Source organism: Pteronotus mesoamericanus, unplaced genomic scaffold (assembly GCF_021234165.1).
Source record: "Pteronotus mesoamericanus isolate MK-2021 breed Mesoamerican mustached bat unplaced genomic scaffold, CSHL_Meso_final scaffold_408, whole genome shotgun sequence".
Classification (NCBI taxonomy): Eukaryota; Metazoa; Chordata; class Mammalia; order Chiroptera; family Mormoopidae; genus Pteronotus; species Pteronotus mesoamericanus.
The window spans coordinates 7,297,211-7,312,450 of record NW_026555315.1 but is presented as its reverse complement, the minus strand read 5'-3'; the positions used below and the strand labels follow the sequence as shown (position 1 = coordinate 7,312,450).

The following is a 15,240-nucleotide window of genomic DNA, read 5'->3' as shown; positions in this document are numbered from 1 at the left end:
TCTGTTAAAAAAAAAGAAAAGTATGAGACACAGAAACACGCCACCAGGAAGAGAGCTATCACCACAAAAAGGAGGCCTGGCATTCAGCTATGGTAGGGAACTTCCTCCGACATCATGCCCAGACCCCCCAGAGAGACTCAGGGACCCGCAGCCCCTCTCAGGGCAGGCATGGGGACAGCAGTCGGACCCACGGCCTCCAAGGGCCAGTTCAGGCTGCTGACCCATCAATTCGCGGTTGTACCCTGGGATCCGCAACCTCGGGTTCACTTCTGCCCTTTCCCACAATGCTCCTCCACTCCTGACCCCCTCGTTCCCTCACAGCTGAGACGGGCCTGGGCTCCCAGCCCGCACTGTGTGTGCATCGCAGCCCAAGCCACCCCGGGGCGCCCTTCTCCAGCCTCCCAGCTCTTACCCGACTCGGTGGGAGAGTTCATGCCGGCTCTGGGCCTGCAGGAAGCTGGCGCTGGGGGCTGGGACAGGAGGGGATGGAGCTGCGATGATGTCAAGCGAGACAGACGATAACAGACAGACGGACGGGACAGGAGCCCGGGGCCGCTGTGCCTCTAATGCCCATCCGAGGCCATCCTTCTGGGCGAGGCAGTCAGGCACTCAAAACAGCATCCCTGGGGAGAGATGGAGCAGGGTTAGAGGCCCCCAACTCCGGAATCTGGGAGCTGAAGGAGACCTCAGAGCTTGTTAGTTTACACCTGGTGAAGAGGAGGAGGGACAGTTGCCTAGGGACACAGAGGGAATCAACAGAACTGGACCAAACCCGGGTTTCTTCTCTTTCTAACTGGTCGGGCTGCCAGCGCTCAAGAGAAGGGAAATGGCTACAGTAGTCACACCCCCACAAATTCCTTTTCAGGTGACAGTGCCCACCGCCAGGTGGAGAGACCTCATAGACTCCCAAGGGGCTGCATGTGCACAAAGAACAAAGGGCAGAAAGGCTTCCGAACTCCACTCCTTCCATGGCGGACGGGAGATGCAGGGCTGACCGGGAGTCTCTGGTGAAAGTTAAGGGAGAAGCTGGTATCCCAGCCCAGCAGCCTGTGTTGGGACTCCCAGGTGTCATCTCCCTACTCTTTGATCCTTGTGCCACCCAACTCTCGAAATGCAATGTGCCCCTTTTAACAATTGGTCAGAGAAAGAGAGCAGCCCACTTCTACCCATAACCCATGCTGTTTCCAGGAATTTGGAAAGGCAGCGACATTCACCCCACATCCAGCGCCCCCTAGACTTGGGTCCAGGGGACCCAAGCCCAAGGCTCTATGTGTGTTGTGTAAGTTATGCCCTGTGCAGGGTCTGAAATCCAGGCAGTGCTCTGCCTCCCAGGCTATGGATCTAACCAGAATAAGGCACCCAAAGGCCCCGCAGTAGGCCTGCCAAGGCCGATGTAGTAATAGACAGCGTCCCAGTGTTAAAAAAACTATCAGGGGGCTCAGCTGATGGGAGCACTGTCCCATACTCCAAAAGGTTGCAGGTTTGATCCCAGTGGGGGCACATACTGGAAACAACCTACTGATGTTCCTCTTTCTCTTTCTCTCTGTCTCCTTCTCCCTCCTCCTCCCCTCTAAAATCAATATACAGATTCTTATGCGAGGATTTAAAAAAAAAAGGCCATGAGTTTGCCAACCTGTCCCCACTCCTCCCAGAACTAGTCTTCAAGCCTCAGATACTACACATGCACCCACCTGGGCCCATCCCTAAACAGCCTACGATCCACCCCAGACGTGATCTCATTCATTTTCTTGCAAATGAAGGTAAGCCCTCCAATACCCAGTGTAAGTGAGGCAGCAGAAAGCAATCAGATGAGGCTGAGAGTAGCTGGATGTTTAAGCCCCAACTGCACTCCCCCAGCGAGGAACAGGCAATGAGCTCTGCCCCTGCATAGCCCCACCCCCTGGCAAGACAAATTCTCAGTAAGCCTTGAATTCTCATCAAGGATTCCCAGGGGTGAGGTCCATATGGAGCAGAGCAGCCTGGGAGTCAGCCATGGCGGGGACACAAGAACTCACACGTACACACACACGTACACACACGCACACACAAACTAGGAAAACCTCACGTCTTCACAGGCCTCCTTGCTCCTTGATCTTGCTTGCCCACATGGTTTGGACTTTGTAGCTGGAGAAAGATGCACTCAGATTGAGGAGGTGGAAGGGAGCAGAGTGAAGGGGCTGAATGACTCCTGACAGACGCAGGTGTGGGGCAGAGACAAAAGAGGCTGTGCAGGGCTGGGGCCAGGCTCAGGAATGCAGCAGGTGGGGCTGCTGGTGCTCTGGCAGGGCAGCGTAGGCAGGCAGCTCAGCCCGTGCCCACCCGGGGCTGGCGCCCAGTCCCGCTCACACCCTTTCCCGTGGGCTGGGGAACACAGCTTCAGAAATTCCCACGATTCCCAGCAGCCCAAGTGGCCCAACCCATCTGCCTAGTAAAAGACACCTCCACAGCAAGATGCTCAGAAGGGGCAGAGCCTCGAAGGTACAAAAACTGAGTCAATACCAAGTCCTGAGCCCCCACGGTCTTCACCCCTGGGAAGATGAGGAAAGGGTGGGTTTCTAGAACTCCCAAGGGCTCAGGACACCTCCCCACCCTGAAGGATGCGGCAGATCCCTGGGCCCTGTCCACCTGCAGAGTGTCTGCCAATACCCACATCAAGCCTCCCCAGCGAACAGGGGCCTCCGTGGGAAACAAAGCGGCATTCACTGCCTGATCAGGACAGGCACAGATTCTTGTCAGGGGTGGGGCACAAAGTAGAGAAAGGGCAGCGTGATGGTTAAACCCGGAGCCGCTTGGTCCCTCCTCTGCTGTATAATAATCACTGCCGACCACTGTTCTATGAGGGTCTCATCAGGCAGTTTGGGGACCAACAGCTGTGTGGCTCCTGGATCGCAAACTAGGGAGCAGCCCGGCTCCCCCGACATCCTATGTAGGCAGATGCCATGTCCGCACCCTGTCAACTCTCTCAGTCAGCCCCTGTCCCACCGCAGGATCCAAACCCACCTACAGCCTCCAGCCAGGATGGCAGGGCAAGGAGTGAGCGAAGCATTTCATCCTTTAAGCTCACGGCTAAGACACGGGAGTTAGGGCAAAAACCCTAGGGGGACACCCCACCCCCACCCCCACCCCCACCCCATTCATGAGCAGTAAAGACTCTGGCAGAGGGTGGGAGGAGAAGGGCAGTCAAGTGAGGGAGACACTGAGCAATGCAATGCCCCAGAGGCCACGAGTTTACAGGGTTGCCCTGCAGGGATCTTGTCCCTCAAACAGCTCCCCCGGAATTCCTGGGGACTCAGGTGTCCCTCTGAAGGCCTCTCTGGAACCTGGACTCCAGCATCAGCTTGGCAGCCTTCTCCTAACTCACCAACTCGGGCCCTGCAGCCCAAGGGCTGAGCACTGTGGCCGGGTCCCCTCCCCAGGTCACAGGCAGCCAGGTGAACCATCTGAACCAAATCCTGTGAACTTGAGGTTGCCCACAATCTGAGATCTGGCCCCAGACACTTCACCAAAAAGCTACCGGCCCAGACCTCCCATCCCACGGCACAAAGGACCTCTCAACTTGACTCCTCCTGACTGTAGTCATGGGAGACCGTTTTCCCAAGCCTCCAAGAGCTTCCATCGCCTTGTACCTTCCCCCAGCTGGGCCACCAGAAGCCTGGGGTTACCACCAGAGCCATGAGGGGTAGCCGACTTGGATGTCCAGGCCCCAAACTAAGAGAAGGGGGAGGGCAACAGTGGAGGGAAAAAAGGCACCAGGCTAACAAATTCATTTTTGCAACCGGCCCATTTCTGTTTGTCTGCTCAGACGCAGCTCCAGGCATCTGCACAAACCAGATGGAGGAGGCTGCTATTTCTAGAAAAAAAAAGGGGGGGGGTGAGAGGGAAAGGAGGGAGGAGGCAGAGACAGAGGGCAGAAGACCCGGACTGTTTGCCCTAAAACCTCAGGCAGAATGATACCCCCTCCCCAGCACTACCAGACAGGGTCCCCATTCAAGAGAGGGCTGAAGCCAGGACTGGGGTGAGGTGGGGTGGGGGAGAAGAAAGGCAGAGAAAGTTTAATTAGCCAAAGTCAGCTACAGGCTACAATAGGCCCCCTCACAGGCTGCATCAGGTTTTCATTCATGAGCAAGCGACAGTGCTCCAAAAATGCCAAGAACCGCCCCCCCTTGCAGTCTCTCCCCCCCCCCCCACCAACAGGAGTGCGTCCTCTAGCAGGCTGGCTCAGCCTGATGCCGTGTTCCAGACATCCCTCCTCAAAGGGATGTGAGTAGGAAGAATTAATTATTAAAGAGCAGCTGGTACTTCAGCACCGACTGTACTCCCCCCCAGCTCCTAGAGCTGGCCCCCCTCCCCCCTTATGAAGAAACACAAAATACCCCCCCATCCCCAGGCCCCATTTCTAAACACACAGCTAAGATGTCACCCCTAGAGAAGGGAAAGCAAACCTTTGTCTCTGCACTACTTGGAGGGGCTGGGGCATGTGATACTGCTGCACCCCCCTCCTCCAAATTATGGGGTCCAGCCACAGAGGAGGAAATGTTGGGGAGGAAGGGAAAACTGGCACAGAGTTAACACCTCCTCCTTCCTTGCCCCCAAGTAACTTGCACCTGGTATCTGTCTCTCTGGTCCCTGGCAAGCACACAGTTCCAGGATGAGGTGGAGACGCCGGGCACCCGCCCCTCTAACTCACAGAGACCCCTGCCTGGCTTGTCAAGACACAGTCCAGATCCAAGTCCAACCGGGACAGAGCGAAAAGAGGATTCAAGGAAAGGAGCTGGAGAACACCAAGAGCTCCCCAAGCTGTGTTTAGGAGGGAGAGGAAGGAGGGAAGACTGGAATGGAGAAGCAGGTGGCCCCCTACATGGCTCACCCACCATCCCCAGCGCAGCATCTTAACAGCATAGGCTCAGGGGACCTGGTGACTGGAACACAGAGAGAGGACCTGCCTTGTCTATATCCTGTGATCGTGAAGAGGCCCAGGGCATGACCCAGCCCCTAGCTGATGTCCTGCAAGGCAGTTTGGTCAGGAGTCTATCTAACCAAGACTCCTGGACCTCCCATCCCCTGCCTCCTTTTGTTCCTACGATCTCGCTCCATCCTCCCTCCCTGCTGGACCTTGAACCCAACCACCACCACCACCACCACCAACCCCAATTGCTAGACCTAATTCCAAGCCCCAGGAGAACAGTGGTCACTGTCAGAGTCTCTTGAGCATCGCCCCCTAAAAGCAACTGCAACTGCTACCCATCACATCATCTCAAAAGGCCAATAGTAGGGGGAGGTGGTCCCCTCCTCCCCGAAATGGGACATCCCCACCTTCCCTTCTCCCCGCCACCAACCAGACTCCCAAATTAATTACTTATCATCCAGCCAGTTCTCATTTCCCCAGGGCCCCAGAGAAGGGTGGGGAAGGGAAGCAGCCTACCCCAAGTTAAAAGACACAGGCAGTATCACCGCCTCCATGAGATACAGACCCAGGATGAAAAATGGGGGGCATCTACCCGAGACAAGAAGCAGGGAGCTTGCATCTCCCAGCTTTCTCTCTCTTCTCTCCTTTTTCTCTCTCTCTCTCTCTCTTTCTCTCTCTCTCTCTCTCTCTCTCTCTCTCTCTCTCTCGCTCGCTTCAGGGTGTCAGACGGGAGAAGAGGGTGGGAACAAACGCAGTAACGCCTCACGGGGGAGGGGGGTGAGAATAATGAGAGAGAGGAGAAGTAATATGGGCCCGTAGGCCCCCTCCTCATGCACGAAACTCTAGGACACAAAATGAAGAATGCGTTCTTAGGTACGGGAAGAAGCGCCGGGCAGTGGGCAGCGCCCCTCACCTCAGAGTACCGAGAAAGGGTTGTCCAGCGAAGAGGGGTCTGCATAGAATCCGGGTGCAGAGCTCAAATCGCTCTGCAACGCAACATGCGCCACTCGGGAGGGGACAAATCAGACAGCCCCGGCCGTGTCCCAGCCATTTGGGAGTGCGGGTCCCGGGAAAGCGGGCCCCTCCCTTACCTGCAGGAAGGCGCCCCTGCAAGGGAGGAGCGGGGAGGGGCAGGCGCAGTAACCCCGAGGCCCGGCTCCCGGACTGGCGATGCTCCCGAGGGGCGCCGGCCGGCACCGGGAGCCGGGAGGAAGGAAGGGGGGCGCGGAGCTCGGCGCGCGCGCTGGGCGCCCGCAGGCAGCGACGGCAGGAGGAGGGTGCGCCGCCTCGCGTCCCGGGGGCCCGAGGAAGGTGGGATACGGGGTGGTGCGGTGCGCTCACCCCCTGTGGCTCGAGCTCCGGCTTCGCGGGGGGCGGCGACAGCAGCGGCGGCGGCAGCAGCGGCAGCGCCTCCCCGACGGCTCCTCCATCTTTGCGGCGGCTCCTCCGGCTCCGCTCGCCGCCGCCACCAACAACAACATTCGGAGACGTCACTCCCGTCACGTGACTCGACCCGGAGCTAAAAATAGATCCCAAACCCGCTCCACCCCCCCCCCCCAAACTTCAGCCACCACCAACCCCTCCTCTCCCTCGAGGCCCTCCCTGCGGGGCGGGGCCAGCAGCGCCACCCTGACAGCTTCTTAAAGGGCTGGTACCTAAGCAAAGGGGCTGGGCTGGGGAGGGGGTGGAAGGCGAGGGATCGGAGGCCAGCGAATAGGGCTGGAAGGAGAGCTGCAGGCGGCTTGGTCTGGCTGCTGGGGCTCAGCCTTTGGGACGCTTGATTTTCCTCCCCGCGCTTCCTCGACTTCCTTTTCAAACCGTAGATGGTGCAATCGTTGCCTGCCTGAGCTGCTTCCTAACACGCCCTGCCGCGGTGGGGGAGGGGAACAGGGGGACGGATTCCTAAGGGCTGGGAAGGCTGCGGAGGCCCCATCCAAAATGCCAGCCTGGGGGTGGAGAGCTGGGACTGGTCTTGAGCTCGGACCGCACACACTACGTCTGTGCCAGGGAATGGAAAGTTTGGGAAAAGCCAGGGTATGGTTGTAGCAGTCCAAGGCCTTCAAAAGGAAGACTTCCGGCCCCCGACTTTGATGTTCTCCTCATCTAAGACTCCCCTTAGGACACAGTGTGAGTACGTGTGATTAAACCTAGACAATTTGTCAATGACCCCGTAATCCCACTAACAAAAATTTATTCTAAGGAAGTAAACATTTATGTGTTCAAAAACGAGTGTGGAAGGAAAGAGATTGTTTGTAATGATGTGGAAAGTTGGAAACAACTTAAATATTCATCAGTAGATTGGCAAACTGGGGCACATTTACTCGGTGGAATGCCATTCAGATACTCAAAATGATATCGTCTATACTCACCTGAAAAGATGCTTATGATATATTGTTTTCTTGAAAATCAGGAATCAAGTACTACAGAATTGCTCCATCATAGTAAAACCACAACAAACTAGATCCATATGTCTGAGTATGTGTGTATAGAAAAAGTCAGAAAAATAAATACCAGAATATTTACCTTTGTTTTGTTCTCTTTTCCTGTATGTCTCAAGTTTTGCAACTATCATACATTACTTATCTCATCAGAAAAAGTAAATGACATACATAAATGTTTCTGTATAAACAATAAAGGTTCTTTCTACAAAGTATCTCACGAGTCAGTTCCCTCTGACAAACCTCCAGCCACACCCCTTGTACTAGGTCAAGTTATCCCTCGCCTGAGATACTGTATCTGCCTCCTCAATTAGTCCACTCCCTGCATCCATCCTAGCCTTCTCCCAAAACCAGAGTTACCTTTTTTAGAATACAACCTAATCAAGAGAGGGTTTAAAACCTTTGCAATTTTCTCACTGAAATCTGTATCTGGCCCAGAAGAGCGATTTTCAAACTTTAGGGTTCTTATGAATTACCTGAGGAGTCTGTTCGAAATGTTAAGTCCTGAACTCTCTCTCCAGAGCTTACTTCATATATGCTTTTATTGATCCTGATAACGATTTGTAAACATACCGCTATTTATGGTTCAGTGTCCATCTCTGGAAGCTCCTTAAGTGCAGAAACCACACATTTCCACCCAACACAGTACCTGGGGGAAAAAAGACTTAATGAATATTTATTAAATGAATGAGTGTTAAAATATTAAGCCAAGGTGAGCACTTCTTGACTGGAAAATGAATTCTGAGCAGAAAGCCTGTCCCTGCAAAGTTATCCCATGTCACTCCAAGGCAGGGGTCCTCTTGCCTCTGTCTTGTAATGATGGTACCACCCATTTGCCATTATTTTTATAGAACCTGTGTTGTCCCTTGCTGTTGGTTGGATTGGGCTGGGATTTGGCTTTCTCAGTGTTTATGTTGTGCCTCCACGATTGGAGTATGAGCCCCCTGAGAAAAGAGATAAGATCATATTTCTTGTTGCCTTTCCAGCACCTGATACATCACCTCACACATAGCAGGTACTCAGTGAAGGCTGGGGACACTGAAGACTAGAATTTCTTCTCTCAAGATCTCAGAACATGAGTAAAGAATCTCTCCATCTGGTATGACAGTATGTCAATAACTGTCTCGTGGGACACCTCCACTTGGCACTTCCCTTCCATTGATGAGGGAGGTAAATAACTTACCCAAAGTCACTGAGTTCACGTAAACGAAAACAGGGATCCAACCCCCGTTCTCCCTGTCCCCCAAACACAAGGAGCAGGGCCTGGCGGAGCCGGGCTCTGAAGCCCAGCGCACTGGCCCTCTTCTCTGGAGGCCCCTGGGATCATCACCTTGGTCTCCGGTGGTCACATGTCTCAGAAGTTAATAGAATTCTCCCTATGGGGCCCCAATGAGCCTTTGGATTTCCCCTTCCCAGGTAAGTGGGGGTTAAATAATTCCGCATTTATTCTACATCTTTCTTGAGTATGTGTAGTAGGTGCTGGGAATATAGAAATGAATCTGCCTTTAAGGAACTTAAGAGTTCCTCAGAGAAAATAAAACGTCTTTTGTTATGAGTCCATAGGGTAAGCCCTTGGTAGAACCATTCACCATGGAAACAGGTGTGATGCGGCTGTTTTGTTAACTACTGCCTCAGTTTCCCGATATAGAACTTCTGCCCCTGGGACCTAGTGGTGAATTTGGCTTCTTGGTAAAAGAAAATCAGTTTTGGAGGAGAGCCAGGCATTTAAGCTGGCAGGTTGATGGCACCGTTTGGACTTTGAGAAGGAGGCATCAAGCCCGGGGAGGAGGAGGAGGAGGAGGGGCGAGCAGCACTGTCAGGGACTCAGGGAGCTGCAATCATGAGAAGTGTCCTGGCCAGCACTTGGAGCAGGACAGAGGGCGCAACATTCCTCTCTGCTTGGTGGACGCAGCTGTAGTGGCAGCTGACGTCCCTCTCCGCAGCCCCTCTCACGAACCCAGGGTGTCCGGTCAAGTTAGCATTACCTGGGGAACAGGCAGGGCGCCGAGTACCAACGAGCCCTCCCTCACCTTCAGACTCTCACCCGGAATTTCTCTTGGGCCGAAATCCTCAGACCCGTGGGCAGGATCCTAGAGGCTCTGGGATGCTCTGGCCAGAGTGGTGGGGCCCACATTTCTGGTCCCTGGTGGACCCATCCTTAAGTGGCCCCGCTGGCCTCCAAAGAGTGCCTGGGATGGAAACAGTGCAGTTCTGCCTAAATACAGCCTCGGGCAGAAAATAATACAGAACCAGGGAGAACGGAACTGACAAACCCAAGTGATGAGCATTCATTAGATATCTATGAAAAGAAATATGCATTCTTTAAAGCTTTTACATTGACCAAGGGCAGCTTGTACATAAAGCACCTTGTTCCTATCCCACTCAGCAAGATTTTATAGAGCGAACTGAGAAGTCGTGGAGCCAGCTGGGGGCTGTGGCTCTGCGGTAGGGCTACCACTGCTGAGGACACACCCCTGAGCACCAAGCTCTGAGGGCGGGTCGGGGGTCTGGGTCTGGAGGTGCCCTGCCGTCAGCTCGGGGTTAGGGTGGGGGGGGGGTGATTGGGGGAGAACTCTGGGTTCTGAGAGTCTTGGCTTAGTGTGCGTGAAGCCTGCTACTGAAAGTGGGAGACTGATGGTGCCACTTCTTATCTGTGCAGCTTTGTTAAATTACATGATCTCGGGCACCTCAGTGTGCATACCTGTAGAATGGGGATAATGGTACTTCTTTTATAAGTCTGTGGTGAGAGCTATGTGACAAATCACACACCAAAAAGCCCCCAACACAGCCCAAAACCAGGCATAGTAATAAATGGTCCTTACTACCGCTACAAAAAAGAAATAAAGAAAGAAGAGTTATGAGACCAGCACAATGCCAGTTACTGTAGGGACTACAATGAATGAATGAATGAATGAATGAATAAGAAAACAGGGCAGGAGGTGAGAAAACATGGGTCTTAGGATCCGCTGCATCCCTGTGTCTTGTTGGAGGAGTCGTTTCCTCTCTGGAACTTAATGTCTTTACCTGGGAAACAGAACTCAGACTTCTAGTCTCTGAGGTCCCTAAATTCTGACCCTCGTGAATTCCCAGTCAACGTGACGGCAGATGTGACCACATCCAGCACAGCACTCGGTTTCAAAGTTCAGGCTGGGCCTTCATTTCTTCAGGATGCTTTAAGGGCCAGTCCTGCCCTTCGACCTTTTTACAATGTACTCAAGGACCAGAGGAGAGTTTATTTCAGGGAAAACAACTCCTGTGCCCACGGCACAAAGCAAAGGCATGTCTTTGAGAACTGAGTCATGCAGAGTGTAACTCAGGGTGCCTGAGTTTGGCCCAGGCGTCCCTGTGTGACCCTGGACCAGTCCCTTCCTTTCTGTGGGCCTTTGGTTTGCCTGTAGGGTGAGAGGGTGGGATGGGATTCCTTCCTTCCAGCCGGAGACAGTTCCAGATGGTCCCACAGGTGAAGATGAAAAGGAAGGGTGGCAAAATTGTTCCTCCCCCCCTTCTCCTTCCTCCCTGCCCCCTTCTCCTCTGCGCTGAGGGCACCATCCAGCAGTCACACTTGACTGAGATGTTTCGCAGAAAAGCCACAGACAGGTTCCTAGGCAAGCCCCCTCTGGACTTCATTTTGCTCACTGTAAAATGGCAAGATTGGATGGATGGCTTTGGAGGACTTTGCTAGCTCTGATAACTAACAATTCTAGAGTTGTAGCCCAGTAAATAAATAAATAACCAAAAATGGAGGACCTGCCTGGAGATGAGAGCCTCAGTCAATCCTTACTTGACAGCCTTACCTGGCCCTTGGCCTTCCTGTCCCTCCCCAGGCCTCTTAGCTCCGGCATTGTGGCTGAGAGATTGTGAGCAGGCTACTGTCTCTACACTCAGCGATGGCCAAGCCTGGGGAAAACCAACATGATAGCTTCTAGAACAATCTGTGAATTTCTTTAAAAATGAAGACTATTCTGGCCCTGGCCAGTGTGGCTCAGTTGGTTGGATCATTGTCCTGTAAACTGAAAAATCAGAGGTTCGATTCCCAGTCAGGACACAGGCCTGGGTTGCAGGTTCAGTCCCTAGTAGAGGCACATGTGAGAGGAAATCTATTTCACATCAGTATTTCTTTACCTCTCTTCCTTCCCTTCCCCTTTCTCTTAAAAAAAAAAAAATTCAAAAAAACTATTCTGGATGCAGCTACCACCATTTTTCTTGGTGCCTAAAAAGGAAGAAGAAGAGAGAGAGCAGAAGAAAGCTGCCAGTCCCCTGGTCTACAGCCCCACATCAACCAAGAGCCCCTCATAGCAGCCAGATACCGCTAAAAGACAGCAGGTGACCAAGAGGCCTCGGACAGAGGTGGGACCCGAGGACAAAGCTTCTCAGCCCAGTTCCCCTCAAGGACATGGAGTGGGCCACATGCCACCTTCTTACCCCTCTAGCAGCAAGAAGATCAGGAGGTCCAGGGGATAGCTGGAAAGGGAGCCTCTCCTCTCCCCTGCCTCCCAGCCGGGACCTGGATGGGGACCTGGAACTGAGGCCCGGGGTTTCCTGGACTGTGCAGGATCCCCACCAGCCTCCTGATGAGACAAGGCCACACGAACACAACCGTGCAAGCACAGCTATGGCCAGTCCCGTCCTGCACGTCGCAGATTCCTTCAGTGTCTTTTCTGAGCAGAACATGCTTGTCAGGGAGGGGACAGAGGGTGCAAATGTGCCTGCCCTCTGGGAGATTAAAATCCCATAAAAACAACAGAGCCCCAAGCAGCAGGGTGGAGGGGGTGGAGGAGGGGCCTGGGAGACACAGGCCAACTCTACCCAGAGAAGCTCAGGCAAATCATTTCTCTTCTCTGAGCCTCAGTGTCCCCTCTGTCATTGGAGGGTTGTATCATGTGATTCTTGAAGGCCTTCCTGGCCCTGAGGTCATGAGACGCGAGAACAAGATGAGTGCACTTACATGATACAGGGCAGGACGTGGACTACAGCCACACAGAAATGGGCCCAGCTGCTTTTCTTCCAGCACGTAGTCTTCAGCTGACATACCTTTCACTCCTCTTTCTTCGTAAACATTTATTAATCAGCCTCTTTTTGAAAGGCCCCGTCGTATGTGTTATTATCCTCACAGTTCTATTAGGTAGATATTATATACTCCAATGTATAAGGAGACCGAGGTCCAGAAAGGTCAAACAATGAGTGGCAGGGCCAGGGCAGGACCCAGGCTTCCTGGGCGCAGTGCCAGATGAGGTCTCCCCACGTTTGAAGGGTCTCCCCCAAATAGACAGAGACAACCAAGCCCTCTTTGTTCTGGGACTCTTTGAAGACCCAGGATACCCAGGCAGGAAGTCTTCAATTCACATGCCTAGAAAGCACATTCCACCATCCTTATGCAATAGGGTCGGTGGCACGTCTATGAGGACATTTCCTGCCCAGGAGACAGAGCAGCCGACAATGGACATGGATTTCATCTGCCAACCCCACAAAGGATGTGTTAGCATTCTGACTATTATCCCCAGTTGTAAGATGAAGGGCCTGAGGTTCAGGAGAGTTTACGAACTTGCCAAAAGCCACAAATCCAGAAAATGTAGATGCAAGGATCTGACTGAGGCTCTGACACTTACTAGCTCTGAACTTGGAAATGTACTTACTCTCTTAGAATCTGTTTTCTCACCTGTAAGAATGGACGATGACGCCCTCCTCACTGGGTTGTTGGGGCATGACACAGAGGACCTGTGTGAAGGGCCAGCACAGCACGGCCAAGGGTAAGCGCCCCCTCTCCCCCAGCCTCGGCGTTTCCACTCCTTGGTTGTGAACCAGCTGAGACGCTATTGGCCACGTTCATTCCTAGCAAAGTACTGACCTTCCACAGTAGAAATGACAGCAACCCCTGCCCTCTGTCACCTGCTGATTCCGGCTCCTGAGCTCCACCTCCCTCTCCCAGCCTCCGCAGAATTGCCCTGGGGGAAGGAGCGGTGCGAGCTCAGCGGCCATTCCCGAGTCTGCTTCCCAGCCCCAGGGAGCCTGCAAGAGCAAGGACCCTGGACTAGGGATGCCAGAATTAGCAAATAAAAACCCAGCTAAGTGTGAGTTTCAGATAAGTAATAATTTCGCAGAACACTTATATGAAGACTTCATGACTTTTTCAGCTTATATTCTTTATTTTATACTTAAATTAAAAATCACTGCTTCCCTGAAATTCGAAATTAAGCGTGTATCTGTATTTTGTCTGCTACCCCTACCCCCAGACCTTGCGGTCAGGCTGGAAAACTGACCTTAATGGCAGACAGCGTAGCAAGATGGCTTTGGTTAAGAGTTTTTAGACAACTTTAGGTATAATTTACATGACATAAAAGTTACCCATTCTGAGTGTACAACTCAACGTTTTTTATTGAATTTACCAAGTTGGACAAACATCACATAATCCAGTTTTAAAACATTTCATCACCCCAATATAATGCCCATTACAGTTAATTCTCATTATCATATCCACAAATGGCTTTTTAAAACATTTGATAAACTATTTTTTCTGTTGTAAAGAGTCACAAACTCTTAATGTAGAAATTCTGGGGGAAATCATCTGAGAAGTCCAAAGGAAAAAAAAAATCACCTCTAAATCCATAATCCAATGAGAACACTTAATAATTGCGTAAATACTTTTCTAATCTTTTTTCCATACTCATTTTTTTTTTCAAGAAAAACTGTATTACGCTGTACAGAGTATCTTACAATCTAATTTTTCGTGAAAATATCCCCAGGCATCAAATCTCCTCCCATATAATCTTCAGGTGTTGCCTAGTATTTCACGGTGCTATTTTACTACAGTTACTTTATTCAATCCCCTTTCGATAAGCATTTGGACTGTTTCCAATTTTCACTAATTTAAGTAATACTGTGATGCACATTGTTGTAGCTAAAACTTTGCACACATCAATAATTATTTTTTTTAGGATAAATCCTTAGAAGGGGTCACACATTTTTAAGGCTTTTGGTGATATTTTCTAACCCGGTAAAGGCCATCACCAGGGGCCCCAGCCGTCCAAGTCAGAACCCTCAGGTAAAGTTCAGTCCAAGAGAAGAAGGCGAATTGATGGGGAGTAGTGGGGTACAGGTCATGGGCCACAGGGCAAGGAGGGCAGAGGACAGAAGCCCTCAGACTCTGAAGACTGTCAGGTACGGGGGAGACACTGTGTGGGACTCCCTGGAGACCACGGGAATATTTTTGCCCCCTCCAAATCCCCTCCTCGCCACCAGCCACAGCCACCAGCCACAGGTGCTCCAGGCAGCAATTTCAGCAACTCCTTCCTTGCTGTCCCCATGTTTGTTTGTTTTTTTGTTTTTGTTTTTTAATATTTTACTTCTAGAGAGGGAGAGAAACATCAGTTGGTTGCCTCTCACATGCCCCCGAGTGGGGGGACCTGGCCCACAACCCAGGCATGGGCCCTGACTGGGAATGAACCAGCAACCTTTCGGTCTGCAGGCGGATGCTCAGTCCACTGAGCCTCACCAGCCAGGGCCCCATGTTTGTGGAGATGCTCCTCCAGGCAAACTGGATGCCAGCTCTGGAGATCCAGCCTCTTCCAAAGGCAGGCGGTAGCACCCCACCAGGGGGCCAGCCTCCCTGCCCCCACACCCCAGCCTTGGAGGAAGACCACCTCAGGGACGCTGAGGGCGGTGGGGGTTGGATGGGGGAGGGGGTGTAGATCTTGAGATGATTCACAAGCCACCCGAGGGGAAAAAGGGGCTGGGGAATGAATGGATCGCAAGCCAGAGGGAGGGGTTGAGGAGAGGAGCTTTGATGCCTGGATTCGCTGGCGTCAGTTTCTTCAACATCTGCAGTGTGTGGGGCTGAGCCATCCCACCGGGGGGTTGGAGGGGAGGGTCGGGTGGCTGGCTGACGTTCGCTTCCCGCCT

General features: G+C 52.6%; 1 protein-coding gene across 9 annotated transcripts in view; it reads right to left on the bottom strand.

The window, feature by feature from the left end:
• The window catches only part of HDAC5 (histone deacetylase 5), a 35,481-nt gene extending 29,083 nt beyond the window's left edge, over positions 1–6,398 (bottom strand). For 8 of the 9 annotated variants that reach the window (XR_008530826.1, XM_054593176.1, XM_054593178.1 and 5 more), the window contains exons 1-2: positions 6,248–6,398; positions 413–623 (exon numbers count right to left, since the gene is read on the bottom strand). Coding sequence is in view for 8 of the 9 variants with exons in the window: in XM_054593176.1 (XP_054449151.1) it covers positions 413–434 (22 nt within the window). In the remaining variant the exon portion in view is untranslated. Of the gene's footprint in view, positions 1–412; positions 624–5,997; positions 6,110–6,247 lie in introns of those variants that run through there. The other variant, XM_054593177.1, reaches the window with a different exon arrangement.
• Between the last annotated feature and the right edge of the window lie 8,842 nt (positions 6,399–15,240).